Source organism: Rhinolophus hipposideros, assembly GCF_964194185.1.
Source record: "Rhinolophus hipposideros genome assembly, chromosome: 24".
NCBI classification, from domain to species: Eukaryota; Metazoa; Chordata; class Mammalia; order Chiroptera; family Rhinolophidae; genus Rhinolophus; species Rhinolophus hipposideros.
In genome coordinates, this window is record NC_138070.1 from 6,098,636 (window position 1) to 6,115,520 (window position 16,885).

General features: G+C 45.8%; 1 protein-coding gene and 1 pseudogene across 6 annotated transcripts in view; both read right to left on the reverse strand.

The window, feature by feature from the left end:
- The window catches only part of HVCN1 (hydrogen voltage gated channel 1), a 31,330-nt gene that overhangs the window by 2,647 nt on the left and 11,798 nt on the right, over positions 1–16,885 (reverse strand). For all 5 annotated transcript variants that reach the window (XM_081036404.1, XM_081036403.1, XM_081036402.1 and 2 more), the window contains 3 exons: positions 8,843–9,121; positions 2,991–3,095; positions 278–509 (listed from right to left, as the gene is read on the reverse strand). In XM_081036404.1, coding sequence (XP_080892530.1) covers positions 278–509; positions 2,991–3,095; positions 8,843–9,121 — 616 coding nt within the window. The remainder of the gene's footprint in view (positions 1–277; positions 510–2,990; positions 3,096–8,842; positions 9,122–16,885) is intronic.
- LOC308492520 (peptidyl-prolyl cis-trans isomerase D-like) lies at positions 4,832–5,889 on the reverse strand (annotated as a pseudogene). The gene has a single exon. The product of its transcript is annotated as a peptidyl-prolyl cis-trans isomerase D-like (transcript).

Here is a 16,885-nt window from a genome sequence, read left to right on the forward strand (position 1 = left end):
TTAGGCTAACCCTGTCTATAAACATCTTCTAATAACCATGGAAACAGGGCCTAAAGGAAGAAGGTAGTTCCTTTCAGGGCATGTCTAGGCGTTCGCAGCCACAGCGATGGTGATGGGACGCCAAGTCAAACCACCTCACTTTCCTCTAGACTGCCCGGAGGCCACGCCTGCGGCCTCTGTGTCCACTCCCAGGCCCCACCCACTCTCAGGCCCCACCCACTCCCAGGCTCCACCCACCCCCATTCGCTGGGCAACCCAGGAGCGCAGGGGGACTTACCGTTGATGATCCGGGCCACCCGCCACAGCCGGAGCAGAATCAGCAAGCCAAGTGCCTCAAATTCGTGCTCCCGGAACAGGAGGACAATGTCAAGGATGAAGGACACCACCACGACGACGGCGTCTAGGATTTCAAACTTGTGGTGGAAGAACTCCGAGAGGAAGACAAAGAGTTTAAAGAAAATCTCCATCATAAAAAAGGTCAAGATGGCAATGCTCATGTAGTGGAACACCTGAAGGGACAAGGAAGCACAGTGAGAGGTCACAGGCTGGGGCAGGTCACAGAGACCAGTTGGCCTTGAGTGCACCTGCCTGGTCACCAGAGAGCTTTCATTCACTGACCAATCTGAAACTCCCGCCAGCACCAGGGGCTGTTCTGAGGCTGGCAGCCAGGACTCTGCTCTTTGATAGACAACTAGGCAATGGCAGAACTGAAAACATCCGCCATGCCTTCTGGCACAGCAGTGCCACTGCTAGGAATTTATCCTACAGCTAAGCTCAGTGTCCTAAGGATATTTACTGCAGCAACATCTGCAGAATAAAAGATTTCCTACATTGTAGAACAATGGAAATATGCATTAGAGGGCACTTGTCAAATGCATTAGGTACCTCCCTACGGAGCACTGCACAATTATTAACAAGACCAAGGCTGATCCACAGGGATTGACTAGAGATTATCACCAAGGTAGATGGAAAGTGAAGAGTTCCCAGATCTTGATTTATAAATACTGGTCTTCACTAAAGTAACCATTTCCATTCTGGGGCAGGGCAAGTTCAAAGTGAGCTGGAACATTCTCTTGGGCCTGCAAGCAAAGAAATGCTCAAAGACTATGGAGTTATGTCAAAAAGACACAGCAGTCCACTAGAACAGGCTCACAGTTACCAAATTTGGGACAATTTGAACACCAGAAAGAATGACTATGATTATATACACTGAATACATTACACAAAACGTCCCATGAATCCATAGTGAGTGATACATGCACACACAGGCAAAGAGGAAACCTCTTCGTTATAATGGATAACGCCAACTACTCGATGTAGAAGGAAAGACAGAATTAGAAATCAACAGTCTGCATCCCCAGTGTATTCACTGAGCAGCCAGTCTCATCAGTGGATGCTATTTGGGGAAGAGTACGTGCAGGGTACTGAAGTGTCACAGGGCAGATTATTTATAACCGTGAAGGGGAAAGTGCCCCTGGACAGTAGAGCAGCTCAGCACTTCCTACCTTAGTCAAGTGACCCTATAGAGCATCACTAATAGTGCCACAATATAGAGCCAACAGCCTACCAGCACCTCTGGTATACAGGAAATACAGGGAATAAAGGGACAACTTAAAGGACCTCTGAGAAAACAGTCCAACAAATCCAGAATATGGAACATTGTATAAGACAATTGGCTGGACTCCTCAAAAAGTTAATGTCACAAGGAAAACAAAAAAAGGGTGGGAGGACTCTTCTAGATTAAAAGAGCCTGAAGAGGGCGGCCAGTTGGTTAGAGCACAGTGCTCATAACACCAAGGTCGCCAGTTCGATTCCCACATGGGCCAGTGAGCTGCGCCCTCCACAACTAGATTGAAAACAATGACTTGACTTGGAGCTGATGGGTCCTGGAAAAACACACTGTTCTCCAATAAAATTAAAAAAAAAAAAAAGTATTTTAAAATAAACAAATGAAAAATGAAAGAGCCTGAGGAGATATAACCAAATATAATATCCGATGTCTGGATCCTAGATTGAAAAAAAAGCACTATAAAAGACATGCTTGGGACGAATGAAGTAATTTGAATACAAATGAGTTATTAGATATTATGGAATAACTGATAATTTTTAAGGTGTGATCACGCTATTATGGTTCTGTGGGAGGAAGGCCTATTCAAAGTATTTAGGAGTGAAGTGTCATGATGTCTAACTTACTTTCAAACGGTCAGACAAAAATATATGCGTGTGTTTGTGGATTACGTGGAGATAAAGCAAATATAGCAAAATGTGTATTTGCCATTTTTTCATAATAAAAAGTTGAAAAAAGGCATGAGACAGTGAATATAGCAGGTATGTTACTGACGATTAAAAAATAGAGAGAAAAGAAATTCATCCATCTATGGAAGGAAAGGGGCCACAAGTAGGAAAGATGTTGAACATTCTCTTCCATCCCTTTTACCACTTGAAAAGACGTTTTTGCATAATCAATTGAATTTTGTTTTTTTTTAAAAAAGTGTGTAGGGACACGCTTTTCAGCCGCCAGCCTTCTCCCATGTTACTGATGACAGGGGCCACATGTGGTACTTTTTTTGGTGCATCCTTTGTCCCTTGAGCGAATGTCTGAGGTGGACTCCGGCAGGAACTGTGAATTGGGGAATAAACTGTGGGCACAGCCCCCAAATGGCTCCAGACTAGGACTTCAGAACATGGACAGGAGGAGACAGGAGGAGAAATAGCGTGTCTGCCTCTAGGAGATGGGCAAGTACCATTCTCCTGGTCAGACGCTCCTTCTGGATTCAGTGACAGCTCCAGCTCAGTGGTCTAGGAAAACTCAAGATCCAAGCCATCAAGTGAATGAGAAAGTTTCCTGCTTGAACTAAATGCTTATCTGTAATTCAGAAAGGAAGGCATTTTCTCTACTCTGGCTAAAAGCACCCAATCACTGTACTCTCTAACAAGGCGGGCGCTCTCTGCCCCCCACGGTGCAGATGACAGATGGGCGGACACACTACCCTGGCGGCATAGTTATTCTTGTCAGGCTGGATGATTTTCAGGTCCAGGATGAGCTCGGCCAGCACCAGGAGGGCATCCAGGATGACCAGGCAGATGATGGTGACCTGCAGACCAAGGGAGGAACAGGAAACCATGAGACCCACATGGGGACCCTGTTTCCCTCTGGAAGGGCTGGTTTGGAAACATCTGGGTGAAACCACTGGGGAAAGTGCCAAGGGTGGAAGGCTGCTGCCCACAGCCTGCACTCTGCAGGGAGCCCCTCCTCCTGCCGCCCTCCAGGCCTGTTCAGCTCCACGCAGTGCCCGTCCTACAGCTTCTCTGGACAACTCACTGACTGACCCTTGGTCACTACCCGTCTTTTTCTCACTCGTTCACTGCTTCCCAGAACCTCTCACACCAAACTGCTAATTCCTAGATGGCAAAAAAAGAAGCAATAAAAAAGTTTTAACACTTTTTTATTTTTCTGGTCCTGAGACTTGTTCTTGCCAGGGTAAGCCCAGAACAGATGCTTGGTAAGTAATTAAAAACATCCAGCCTCAGAGATCTGTCGTGGAAGGACCTCCAGGACCGCCTACTCCAGGCAGCTGGGTTACAGTCGTGTCCACTGTGCACATAAAACAGCTTTTGTCCAGGGCCACGAAATACCTGCCCTAACACAGGAGGAGCACTGAGAAGAGGGGTGGGCAAGACAATCTCTTGACTTGCTGGCAGAGGAGGACAGTGGGAACCAGGGTGGGGTCAGTGGGTGATCTTGGCGATGGCGGTGGTCATGGTGATGGAGGTGGTGACGATTCTGGTGAGGGCACTAATGGTGGGATGGAGGTGACGGTGTTCAGGGAGACCCAGGGGATGACATGGTGGTGGTGGAAATGGCAGCAATGGGAGGAACCCCAGAGGACACTGCGTGAGCCCTTTCTTTCTCCCTTTGGAAATTCTGGACCATCATTTCCTTCCCCCAGGGCCTTGCCTCTTAACACACTCAGGTAGATTTTGGCCTCTGAAAGCCAGTCTGCCATTATCTTGGCAATTTCTGCAATTTCAGGATGAAATTCAACAAGTTCAGGCCTGTGTAAGAATGAATCATTAAACCTTTTGACCACTTCAACCTGTAGCTAATTATTTCAGTAGTTAAAGTATTTGGTGATGTTGTTTACTGTGAAAATTGCATGGCAAATTGCTTTGTAATGAAATTTTTCCACATATCCAAATTCAGTAGCTTAGTAAAGATTCAAGCCTCATGGTTTGGTTTTTTTTTTCCCCTTTTCTTTCTTTCTTCATCCTCGGTTTTATTTTAGAGCCAAAGGGATCTGATCTAAAACCAAGGCCAGAGATATTAAAAATGGACTGAATATTCAGCCATAAAAAGAAATGAAGCACTGACACATGCTACAACATGGATGGACCTAGAACATACTACGCTGAATGAAAGAAGCCAGACACAAAAGACCACATATATGGTATGATTCCATTCATATGAAATGTCCAGAATAGGTAAATCAATAGAGACAGAAAGTGGATTAGTGGTTGCCATGGCTAGGGGCGATGTTTATTGGGTACAGGGTTTCCTTTTGGAGTGATGAAAACATTCTGGAATTAATAGTGGTGATGCCCGCACAATATTGTGAATGTACTAAATAAATGTCACTGAACCATTCACTTTATTTTTTTTATAACATATAAAGAACAAACCCACATTGGTAATCCTAAACTGCGTACAATGGGGAACTGAAGTATCAGAGGATACACATTAGGGATTATATACAACAAACGAAAACCCTTAAATTTTCTTATTGCCTTTATACAAGCAATGTATAATATTTAAGCAAAACTGAATTCCTTATTAAGCAAAAATTTTTGCATATGCTGCCTTCTCTTTTTCTGTGTCTTTATCTGTTGTTTGATGTTCAGCAATTCTGCCTGGATAGCTTTATCTTCTGGTGCTATCGCCTAAGCTTTCTTCAGATCAGCCAATGCCTGACCGTATTCTTTTAATCCTTGCCAGCCTTGAGCTCTGTGGTACAGTGCTTTGGTATCTGATGGGTCTATTTCAAAAGCCTCCAAGCAACTGTCAATTTCTCCCTGCCAATCTGACATCTTCAGTTTACAAGCACCAACAGTTAGCAGGCAGCTTAAAGCCAAAAGGTTGCAGCTTCGTTCTATCTGCTTTCTCAATAACAGCCTTTGAACCTTCCACATAGCTTAAAACTTTCGTATATTTTTTAATGGCCATCTCCCAGTTCTGGGATTTGAAAAAAGTATTTCCAATGCTTTTTAAGTCTTCTGCTATTAATATTTTATCTACATTTTTTAAATCTATATCTGCACCCTCAGGGAAATATGGATGATTGTCACTGGAACCACCCTTTGGGACTCTTCCTCAGTCAGCCCCTTCCTTCAGTTCTCCACATCCATAATTCTCACCACACCCATCCCTTTAATTATTTGGCCAAATACCACATGTTTCTAATCCAAATGAGGAATTGGAACTTTTGTGATAAAGAACCAAGAACCATTTGTATTTCAGCCTACACTTGCTGTGCTCAATAAACCCTCCTGGTCATGCTTATATTAATAATAGAAATTTTCATTTTCCAAACTTTCACCATAAGTACTTTCTCCACCTGTCCATTCTGATTTGAGAAGTCTCCACCCTGAATCATAAATTTCTCAATAATTCAATGGAACGGGCATCCTTTGAAATGGAGAGGTTTCCCAGTGGTGAGTCTAATGTCTTTTTCTCCTTACACAATGCAGGAAAATTTTCTGCAGTTTTGGGTACAACATCTGCAAACTATTTAAAGACAATTCAATCAACTTGCTAGCCTCCAATGTCCACATCAAAAAAGACTGGGGGTTACTGGAATTGGAGGGCTTAGTTTGGGGGGATGGGTGCGACATTTGACTTGCAGATGCATTTGGAAGTGGGCTCAGAACACCTCATGGCCTGCCCAGCAGCTGAAACCCTGAATCATTCACTTTTAAATAATTAACTTTTTGTTGTAAGAACCTCACCTCTGAAAAGAGAGACAGACAGACCCAAGGTCACAAAACTCCAATGCCTGGGTCCCGACCCCAGCCTCTCTGAATTAATCCCTGAATCTGAGGAGACCCTGAATCTGCCAGTTCACCAGGCAGTTCTATTTCTGAGCAGGGTCACACATCAAGAAAAATTCTGAGGATTCAAGGAGCCTGGTTAATTCCAAATCCTCAGCTGGCGAAGACGGCCATGCCTGCAGCAGGATGCCTGGGAGCAAAGTGTGGACTATGGGGCGGCCAGTCCCGGGCTGACACCCATTAGCCTGGACCTCGGGAACATCTCGCAATACTGCAGAGCCTGTGCATTACCTCTAAGCTTCAGTGTCCTCCCAGAGAAAATGGGCTTGGTCACATTTTCCACCTCAGAGCGACAACGGGAACATGACATGAGATAACGTGTGCAGCGTGCTTGGCACAGGGCTTGGCCCGTGAGTGGTTAATAAAAGTCAGCTTCCTTGACCTTCCTATTGTCCCCTGGCTCAGCTACCCTGTCCACCCGTGGTTTCCATGGCGGACTGACACACCCGTATTCTCTCACATGTTGTGCCATCCCATGTGGGAAGTGACAGCAGTTAACTAACTACATATTCTGTCACCTTGGAAATAATGGGAACAGGTGGAGATTGCATCTAAGAAAGGGATTCCAGCATCATCTTGTATGCTGCTTACAGTACAGATCAAGTCCTTGAACTTGTATCCCCAGGTCCGAGGTGGCCTCCCTGCTTCTACTGTGAGGCCCCTACAAATCTGTCATGTTACCCCCTCTCACCCACATTTAGAACCTTCCATGGCTGCCCATGGATGACCTTCTAGTGCCTCCTCTCTTGCCAAGCAGTCCCTCTTCTCACTATACACATGTCACGTGGACCCTTCTCAATTCCTCAGACGCTGCAGACCCTCTCCTTCCTCAGGCCTTTTGCAAACATGATCCCTCGGCCTGGAATGCCCCAGCCCCTCCCCCACCCACAGGCTCACTCCTGCCCAACCTTCAGGTGTTAGGTGAAATGTCACCTCCTCCACCACATGTCCTCCACCTCCCAATTCTAGATCAGGTCTCCCCCACCCCCGGGATCTCTCAGAGCCCTGTACTGTTTCCCTGCAGAGGGCTTCTCTCCACTTGTAGCCAGCATCTGTCTGGGTGATTTCGGAAATGCCTGCCTCTCTCTGTGAGTGAGAGCAGGGACCTATCATACCATCACCCCTACAGCCCCAGCACACAATAGGTGCTAAGAAACATCTGTTGAGTGAATGAATAAACATCTCTACTTATTTTGTGACAGTCTTCTTTTTCCCCAGTATGGGTCCCAGCTCAGAGGGCTGGCCTGAGCCATGTGGCCCCCTGGGCCTAATCAGGAGAGGGGGGAACCTTCCAGAGTGGGGGGTCCCAGGGCTCTCCTTGCAGCTGGAAGGAAACTGGCTCCTTCCTTCTGCTTCTGAAATTGAGGGTTTGGGATTTCGACCCCAACAACTTAATACCACGTTTCCTTTCCTGTCACAGCCAGAGAGAAGAGCTGAGCTGTAACGAGAGCAGCGTTGTTTGGCTTGCATTCTTGTTCTAAGCCACATGAAAGCAAAAAAAGACCAAAATAAAATTTTTTGTCCTGTTTTAGCCTGAGCAAAGTCAGTGATGGGAGAGGTAAGGGTTGCTTCTCTCTGCTTCCAGAAGCAACACTGGGTCTTGGTATTTTGGTTTATTTTGGTTTAGGAGGATCCCTGCAGCAAGGTCTCCATTTGGGAACTGGGCTGACAAAGGGCTGTGTGCTTTCCCCATGTCCCTGGGCCTCCTGCATTCTCCTGGGACTCAGACATGCTTCTGTTCACCAGCTTGCCCCCCTCAGGGCTGGGGGGTGGGGTTCAGAGGGCTGGCCAGACTCAACCTGCATCTGTCCTTCAAAAATCACATGTTAGGACAGAGCCTGAACCCTGTAGAAAGTTCCGTTCCCTTTGCTATTCTTGGAAGTTCACGTCTCCCTCTCATGTTCTCCCCATAACCACAGTTGGAGGTTGGGGGTACGTTAAGCCAGGCAGACATTTTTGGTATCACTCCACAAAAGAAGAGACTAAGGCCCCCATGGTGAAGAGTCAGAGAGGCATGGGACCCTCCTGGCCTTGTCAACACAGGGACAACAGGTAACATTTGCTGAATGAATGCAGGAATGATTTTTTCTGCCTCAAAATTTACCCTTTAATTTACGTGTGTGTGTGTGTGTGTGTGTGTGTGTGTGGTAAAGTTTGCATAACATAAAATTTACCATTTTAATCATTTTAAAGTGGGCATGAAATTCAGTGGCATTAAGCATATTCCCAGGGTTGTGTAACTGTCACCGTGTAGTTCCAGAATATTTTCATCACCCCAAATGGGAGCCCTGTACCCATTAGACAGTCACTGCCCATTCTTCCCTCCTCCAACCTGCAATAAGCACCACTCTGCTCTCTGTCTATGGATTTACCTGTTCCGGACTTTACATATATATGGAATCTGGCTTCTTTCACTCAGCATTACATTGTCATGGTTCATCCCTGTGACGTGTGTCAGCACTTCATTCCTTTTTATGGCTGAGCATGGGGAGGCCACACTTTGTTTATCCATTCATCGGGTGATGGACCTCTAACTTTTGGATTATGATTAATTTAATCCCTGACCACATGGGATCTGCCCAGGTACCCAGCACTGTATGGGCACCTGAGGGCACACGGCCAGTGCTCAGGGAACATCTGCACAACGAGTGGCAGAGATGGGCCCCCACCCTGGCCTCCTGACTCTCAGCTGAGGGCTCTGCCCCACCCTGGGCATCTCGGACCTCTGCCCACCTACCTGAAACCTGTGGGAGCTGAAGAGCTTCCTCAACGTGGCCCTGAGGTCTGGGGGGCGCCTCAGCGTGGAGGCAGGGGCTGCCGTTGGGTCAGCAGCTCTGCCCTCCTCGCCGGAGGCCGGTGTTGACGGCAGCTGCTCCTCCTCTTCCTCATCTTCTTCATTCTCCCACTTCTTGTAGTTGACGTTCCAGGTGTGGTAGTCATCCCCGACGACGGTGAAGTGCTTCAAGAACTTGCTCATCCTCTTGGCAGGAGCCACCTTGGCCCTGCGGGTGACTGCCTGGAGGGAAGAGACACAGTGAACGTCAGGCAGGGCGGCCCTCAGAGCCGGGGCAGACCACTTGGACCCCACGTCTGTGGCACGCAGCAGGGCCCTGGCTGGGCCGTGTCACAGGGCTGAAGACGGTCCTGGTGCTCAGAGCACTGTGCGAGCAGAGACCATGAGGTCACGGTGGTTTCTTGTGCTTTTATTTTTGGAATGCGAGTTCACAGTGCCGGTGAGGCAACAGGAAACTCCAAACCCCGTCAAGCCTATCACTGTGGAGTGATTGGCAGTAACCAACGGCATGGGTAGTGTGGCCCAGTCACAGAATATCCACCACAGGCGCACGTGGAAAGACCGGAAGAGCAGCCCGGTTCAGAGACATCATAACCTGAAAAACGGGCAGTGAGAGTTGAGGGCCGGGGGAAGGGAAAGCCGAAAGTAAAAGTATCCAGAGTTTCACAGGAAGGCAAAGCCTCCAACCACCTTCACGCCACAGATCGGTCCTTGAAAGGTGAGCAGCAAATGGAGTTTTCCTAAGTTCAGTCAGTGCTGTTTTTAAGCACACTCTGGACAGTTATTTAAAGACAGATGACTTCAGAGTAAAAAGCAAATAATCCTCCCCCCTCTGCCCAGATAATAAAATTTTTATAAAGTTTAATAATGAAAACTTTCAGGTATGGGTACAAGAATAGCAATGTAATCCGTGGAACAGGGAAAGAGAGCCCAAAGCAGACTCAGGTCCCTGTGGGAACCTATTGTGATGGTGGTGGCAGTTCAGCTCAGTGGGAAAAGACCGGAGAGGTTAAATAAAAGACCCCTTCCTCACACCACACACAGAATAAATTTTAGAAGTATTGGCACTACCATATATAAAAGTACTTTTTAAAAACTTTAAAAGTCTTAGAACAAAATATAGGCAAGCATTTTCATGACTTCAGGACAGGGAGATTGCTTACATAAGATACAAAACAAATGGATAAATTTGAAACTAAAAGCTTTTATATCTCATACATACACACACACACACACACACACACACACACACACTACCACAGATTGGCAGTAAATATCTGCAATGTACTTAATAGGCAAAGATTTAGTGTCCAGAATATATAAAGAAATCATACCCAAAAAAAGACAACTCCATGGAAAACTAGGTAATAGATATTAACTGGCAGGTCACTTAAGAAGAAACCCAAATGGCCAAGACACTCAACTTTTCTAGTACTCAGGAAAATGCAAATTGAAGTAACAATCACACACCTTTCACTCCTCAGATTGGCAAGAATTTTAAAGTCTACAATAGCAAATGTCGGTGAAGGTGTGAACAATAGGGTCTGCTGAACACTGAAGATACAAACAAACACTCGCTGCACCATTTTTAGAAGCAATATGGCATTGTTTTGTCAAAGAGGAAGTTGTGTACATCTTTCTTAATGATGAATGATTCCATCCCCAGAATGGCTCCAAAGAAAAACTTGCCCACATGTGCTCAAATCAGTGACATGTTCAAGAATGCTCACTGCAAATGTTCTCCTACATGATGAGAGTCAGAGAAATGAATCTCCTCTAGTCGTGTGATGGAAGACTATATAGCAATTAAAATGAATGAACTACGTCTCTATATATCACTGAGGATATCTACATGCTCCCGCTCAGCAGCACTGAATGCATTAGATCATTCTTTGTTTTCAAACACTCCCTTCATGGGCTTCTTCACTGGGATTCCACACTCCCCTGGTTTTCCTCCTACCTCAGGGGTCGCTTCTTGCTTCTTGCTAGTCTCTCTTACTGGATCCCTTAAGAGGAAGACCTCACATTTAAGTACTGACATTGGCAGGGCCTGGGTCTATGATCACCTCTCTTCTCCATACTGAGTTCCTAGGGGACTTCATTCAGCAGTGTGGCTTTAAAAGCCATCTTTTCACTGATGATGTATAAATACTATCTCCAATCCCAATCGCTCACTTGAACTCCAGACATGATATCCAACTGTTTATAGGCTATCACCCTTAGTTACCTGATAGCTATCTTATCCTAAGCATGTCCATAACGGAATTATTCATTCGTTACCCAAACATTCCCCATCTCAGTTTATGGAATTTCATTTGACTTCCTTAGGCCAATGACTTTGGCATTGTTCTTGATCCTTCTCTGTCTCACTGTCAACATTTGCCTAACAGTAAATTTTGTTGGCTCTACCTTTAAACTACATTCCAAGTAAGACCATTACTCCCATCTCCATTGCTATTCCCTGGTTTAAACCAATCATCTCTTGCCTGGATTACTGCAGCAGCCTCCCCGCCTCCTACCTGTATCCTTTCTCCGTACAGCAACCAGGAAGAACTTTCTAAAACATAAGTGAGATCATGTCATGTTCTTCCTTGAAACTCTCAAATGACGTTTCAGCACACCCAGTTCCTCTTTCTGGAATTCTCTTCCCCCAGACATCTGCATGGGCTCGTACCTTCTCTTAGGTCAGGCTTCTGCTCAAATATCACTACTTCTGAGACCTGGTCTGGTCCCCTCCCCCAGTCACACAGCATTCCTCTTACCCCGCTTCATTTTTCTTTATTTCACTTATTGCTGTCTAAATATATATATAAATTTGTTTGTTTATTACCTGCCTCCCCAACTGGACTCTAAGCTCCATGAGAATGGGACTTGTTCCATTTTGTGCAACTGTACACCCAGTGCCTTGCACTTAACAGACACTCAAAAGACTCAAATATTTAAGTGACTGAATGAATGCAGCAATGTGATTTAAAAATACGTTGAGTATAAAAAGAAGATATGGAAGAATATGGACAATATAATACCACTTAAGTAAAATTTAAAAAATATATGTAAAATGTTACCATATACTGTTTTTGGAATGTGTAAAAATATGAGTGTAAACATACAAAAGAATGGGATTTCTGCTTCTGACCATGATAGAGAAACTAGTATAAATAAGAGTAATAAAATTGAGTAACTGTTGAGAGTAAATAGAGTAAAATAAAAATAGAGTAACTGCCATAAAAAACTACTAAAACTGGATAAAATACATGAAAGTTACTGTGATCCCTAAGAAGAAAGAAACAAAAGAGATGAGCTCCAAAATCCCTTGGCTTTCTGCCTGGAGGCACTTTCTGGACAGTGGAGGCAAAGGTTAGAGTTCAGGGTTATTGAACCTCCCTCTCTCAGGAATTTGCATGCCAAGGTACCAGATAAAAGGAAGCCGTGCAGAGAAGGAGCTCCAAAAATTGGACTTTGGCCGAGTCCTAAATTTCACACACACACAGCAAGTCGTCACCCGCAGGGCAAAATATAACTTTCAGGGGAAAAAAAGACTCTTGGGGAACTGTTAGCTGAACCACTACCAGATACTATACCAGGCTGGGTTGGGAAATCTGAGAGTTCCAAGCAGCCAGCTTGAGAGATCTCACTGAACACTGAGCATTCAGTAGGAATTCTAGAAAAGCCATGCTTTATCAGTAGAACTAATCCAGCCCTACAGTCAGGGCAACCTTAGACCCATCCCAACTAAGCTTAAAAAAATAAGCCTTGAAAAGACCAAGCTGATCCCCAAATAAATTAACTGCCTGCTGGAACAAAACTCAATACTCTATTAGGAAAGACAGCAAAATACACTTAACAACATTCATAATGTCCAGCATATAATAAAAAATTACTAGACAGATAAATAAGCAGAAAATGTGGCCATAACCAGGAAAAAAAAAAGCTTATTAGCTCAAAATGGACAGAGATAAAGGAATGGGCCAACAAAGGTTCAAAAATAGCTATTATAAATATGTTCAAGGATTTCAAGGCAAACATGAACTTAATGAGGAACAAATAGAGAATCTCAATAGAGAAATGCAAACTATAAAAGAGACACATGTGGATACTCTAGAACTGAAAAATACATACGTGAAATGAAAAATCACTGGATGGGCTTGACAGCTGATTAGATGCTACAGAAGGAAGGATCAGTTAATTTAAAGATAGAGTAATAAAAAATACCCAGTGCAAGCATGATTAGAAAAAGGCTGAAAAAAAAAAGGAAGAGCCTTAGGGACAATATTAAGTGGTCTAACATACATGTACCCGGAGTACCAAAAAGAGAGATTAGGGCAGAAAAAATATTTGGAGAAATAATGGCTAGAAAAAAGAAATCTCAGGCCAGCCTGGTGGTTCAGGTGGTTGGAGTACCGTGTTCCTAACGCCAAGGTTGCTGGGTCAGTTCCCACATGGGCCAGTGAGCTGCGCCCTCTACAGCTAAGATTGTGAACAACAGCTCTCCCTGGAGCTGGGCTGCCATGAGCAGCTGAAGGCCGGCATGAGCTGCCATGGGATACCATGTGCTGCCAAGAGCAGCCAGTGGCCAGCTGAGTGGCCGGCAGCCACTGTGTCCTACACAACTAGACTGAGAGACAACGGCTTAAACCAGAGTGGCGGGGAGGTGAGGCAGAAGAAGGGAGGGAAAATAAAAATAAAGACTGTTTTTAAAAAAAAACCTAAATTGATGGAAAAATATAAACACGTAGATCCAAGAAGTTCAATGAACAACAGGGAGGGCAAACATACAAAAGAATGGACTAGAACGAGATAGCAACTGCATGACAGTGGTGCCTTAGGAAGGGGTAAAAATGAAGGGAGACAAAAATGAACTCTATCTGAAAAACATCTTAAATTACAAAAAGATTTGAGGAAAACATGACATAATATTAATAGCTGTCAATTCAGGATGATGATTACATAAGTATTTGATAATATTTTTATTCTTTTATATTTTTACATTTTTCAAAGTAAAATAAAACAATCTTTCTCTATTAGTACACTTTTTGATGCATAGTCATAACGGTTTCATGAGCTCAGAAAAGGTTAGAGATTACCTGTTCTGATCTCCTCACTCTTTCTGAGACAGGAGCTTTTCAGAGATGGGCAGCCAGGGCTTGCTCAAGGTCACAGGTAACCAGAAGCAGTGTACTTGGGAATAGGATTCAAGCTCCTTGGCCCCTGTTCATTGTTCTTTGTTCTGAGATGCCTTGTAGGTTTTCAAGCTCCAAATTAAGTCAAAGGACTCCACCTCTTTCATAAGCCTCCCCAGAACCCCAACGTTTTCTTGTTAAGTACCCTGAGAAGTCCCTGGCACTCCAAAGACTGTGGGGGGAGGGTGTGGGTGATGTGTGTGGAGGTGGCTCCAAAACGCTCCATCTGGTAATCCCATGGTTTGGACTCCAGGCTTCCTCCCCTCCCAGTCTCCCATATTGTTCGGGTACCTTGGGAGCCCCCGATTTGATACTTCCTCAGATGTTAAGAGGCCCAAGGAGAGATTATGACCACGGCATAGCCTCCAGAGAGTGACCCTTCCGATTCTTTCCCCATCCATGATGCGGGGCCTGACTGGCCCTCTTCTCCTCACCCCCACTACTCATTTCCTTCTCCAACACCCCCTTGTCCAAGCCTTCATTCTCTCACCCAGAAGACTGCAACAGCCTCCTCAGAGCTCTCTCTCATTTGACCCAGTTCTTCTAGCACATTCTCTACCCAGCAGCCTGAGTGGGTTTCATACACCCTCACCTCTGACTATCGTACCTGATCATATCACTGCCCCCCTGCTTTGTGCTCTCTGAATAAGCACCCAAGGCCCTTCACATGATGTATGTGGCCCTGTGGGGTTTAGCCTGATCTTCCCCACAACCTGACCCACTCACCACACGCCAGGCATGCTGGCTGCCCTTCTGTCCCTCCAGTGTGCCACGCTCGCCCTCTCCGAGCCTCACACAGGCTCTTCCCTCAACCTGGAACGTCCTTCCCACTCTGGCTGGGCTCCCTCTTACTCACGCTTGAAGCCTCAGCTGCAATGTCCCTTCCTTAGACAGGCTCTCTTTGACCCCGAAAATCCAAATCAGACCCCCTTTCAATTTTATAACCTCTCTTTATAGACTTTACTTTCCCTTCAAGAAGCCTTATTTCTAACTACAAATTTTTTTTGCAACTGTTTTATTACTTCTCACTCTGCACCAGCATTTTAACTCCATGAAGGCAGGGTCTTTGTCCCCAGAGTCTCATGTGACACCTGACCTGGAGCAGAAGCCCATCAAGCACCTGTTGGTGGAGGGCACTGGTACCCTCTCTCCCTCACAGGGCTGCAGTTGGACCCGCCATCACCGTTTCCAGGGCTGGCCAACTGCCAGGCCCACGGTTGTCTTGAAGCCTTCCAGGCTGCTACTGGCCATAATTTCCCCCTAAAACACCTCATCTCATAGATGGAAACCTCCTGTACTAGTTTTCAGCATGGTGGGAGTCTCAGAGTGCTTTGTAAAACCCACATTTATATTTTACAAGACAGGAAATTTTTATTTTTGAAAACTTGTGACCAGTATAGAAGCAACTTTCAATAATTTGGAATGAAAATATTTATAGCACCCAGTAGAGCAGAAAATAACTCTGGTTTTAAGTCAAAAATCTGTCATTCTAGAAGCAGAAAAATTCCAGAAAAGGGTAACGATATAGCTGATCATGAAAATGTTGTGGGCCTCTGAAACTGCACCACCCACCCTGGACCCTCAGCTCTTGGGTTCCCCCCACGCTGCCCTGGCGGCTGGAAGGACTGACTCAGAGAGTTACACAGAGCATCGGCCTGGCCTGGAGCTGCCCCTCCATAAGTGACTGCTATTCTTCTTCAACACAAAAACTCTCATTTCCACTCTTCCGACTTCATCACTGTCTGTGGATATTTCACTTTTTCACTTATTGGCCTGCTTCTGGCCCCTGCAACTCCAAGACTCTTCAGTCACATGAACTGATAAGATTCCCTTTGCAGCTTTGGGTTGCTACATGAGTTGCTTCTGTCACTTGCAACCCTGAGAATCTAGCCCAGTGGAGTGCCTGGCACTGGGTACCCTCCCACCTCCATGCCCCCTGCATTAAACCTTGCTGCCCCACCACTTCCTGACCCTACTCTCTCTAGGGTCACCTTTCCAGATCAAAGCCCACAACTGTGGTTCCCACCTGCGTGACTGCATCCTCTCGTACTTTGTTCTTTCTGACAACCTTGTCTCTTGATTTTCCTCCTATTTCTAGGCGCCTTTCTCAGAGTCCTGTACCATGGCCCTTCCCCCACACCATCTGAAGTCCTTGACGCCCCAACTCTGACCCTGCCCTGGTGCTGGGTGACTCCCGCTTTGGTGGTCTCAGCACACCTGTGTTCTCAACACGACTCATGTTCAAATCAGTCTCCAGCCAGACGTCTGGTATCCTGCCAGGCCATTAGTTTGCTGTGACCCAAACTGAACTAATTTCTTATCTTCTCTCCCACATCCACTTTCTCCCATGTTGCTCTAGGGCATGGCATCCCATCTTACCCTGCTGCCCAAGCCAAGAACCAGTGATCATCCTCGGCTCCTCTCTCTCCCTCAAGCTTATCAGTGTAACCTTGTCTCGTCACTACTCACGTTCCACCTTCTCTTCTCCGTCTAACCCTCTCCTACCACTGGAAAGCCTGCACCAGCCTCCTCACTCGGCTGCCTGCCCCCAATTTCCTCTCCACACAGTGCTGGCCAGGATCACCTTTCTCCAATGCCAACCTGGCAGTGTGCCTCTGCTCTCATTACCCCGGCCCCATTACCTTCAGCTCCCCCATGCCTGCCAACTACTGCCTTCAGGACACAGTCGGGGCTCTCCTGGGCTCCCCACACCCTGGTCCCCTCCCAGCCTCCACCACACTCCAGCTACACCGAATGCATTGTGGTTCTAGAACAAACCACACTCGCTCTTGCTTTAGGACTTTGC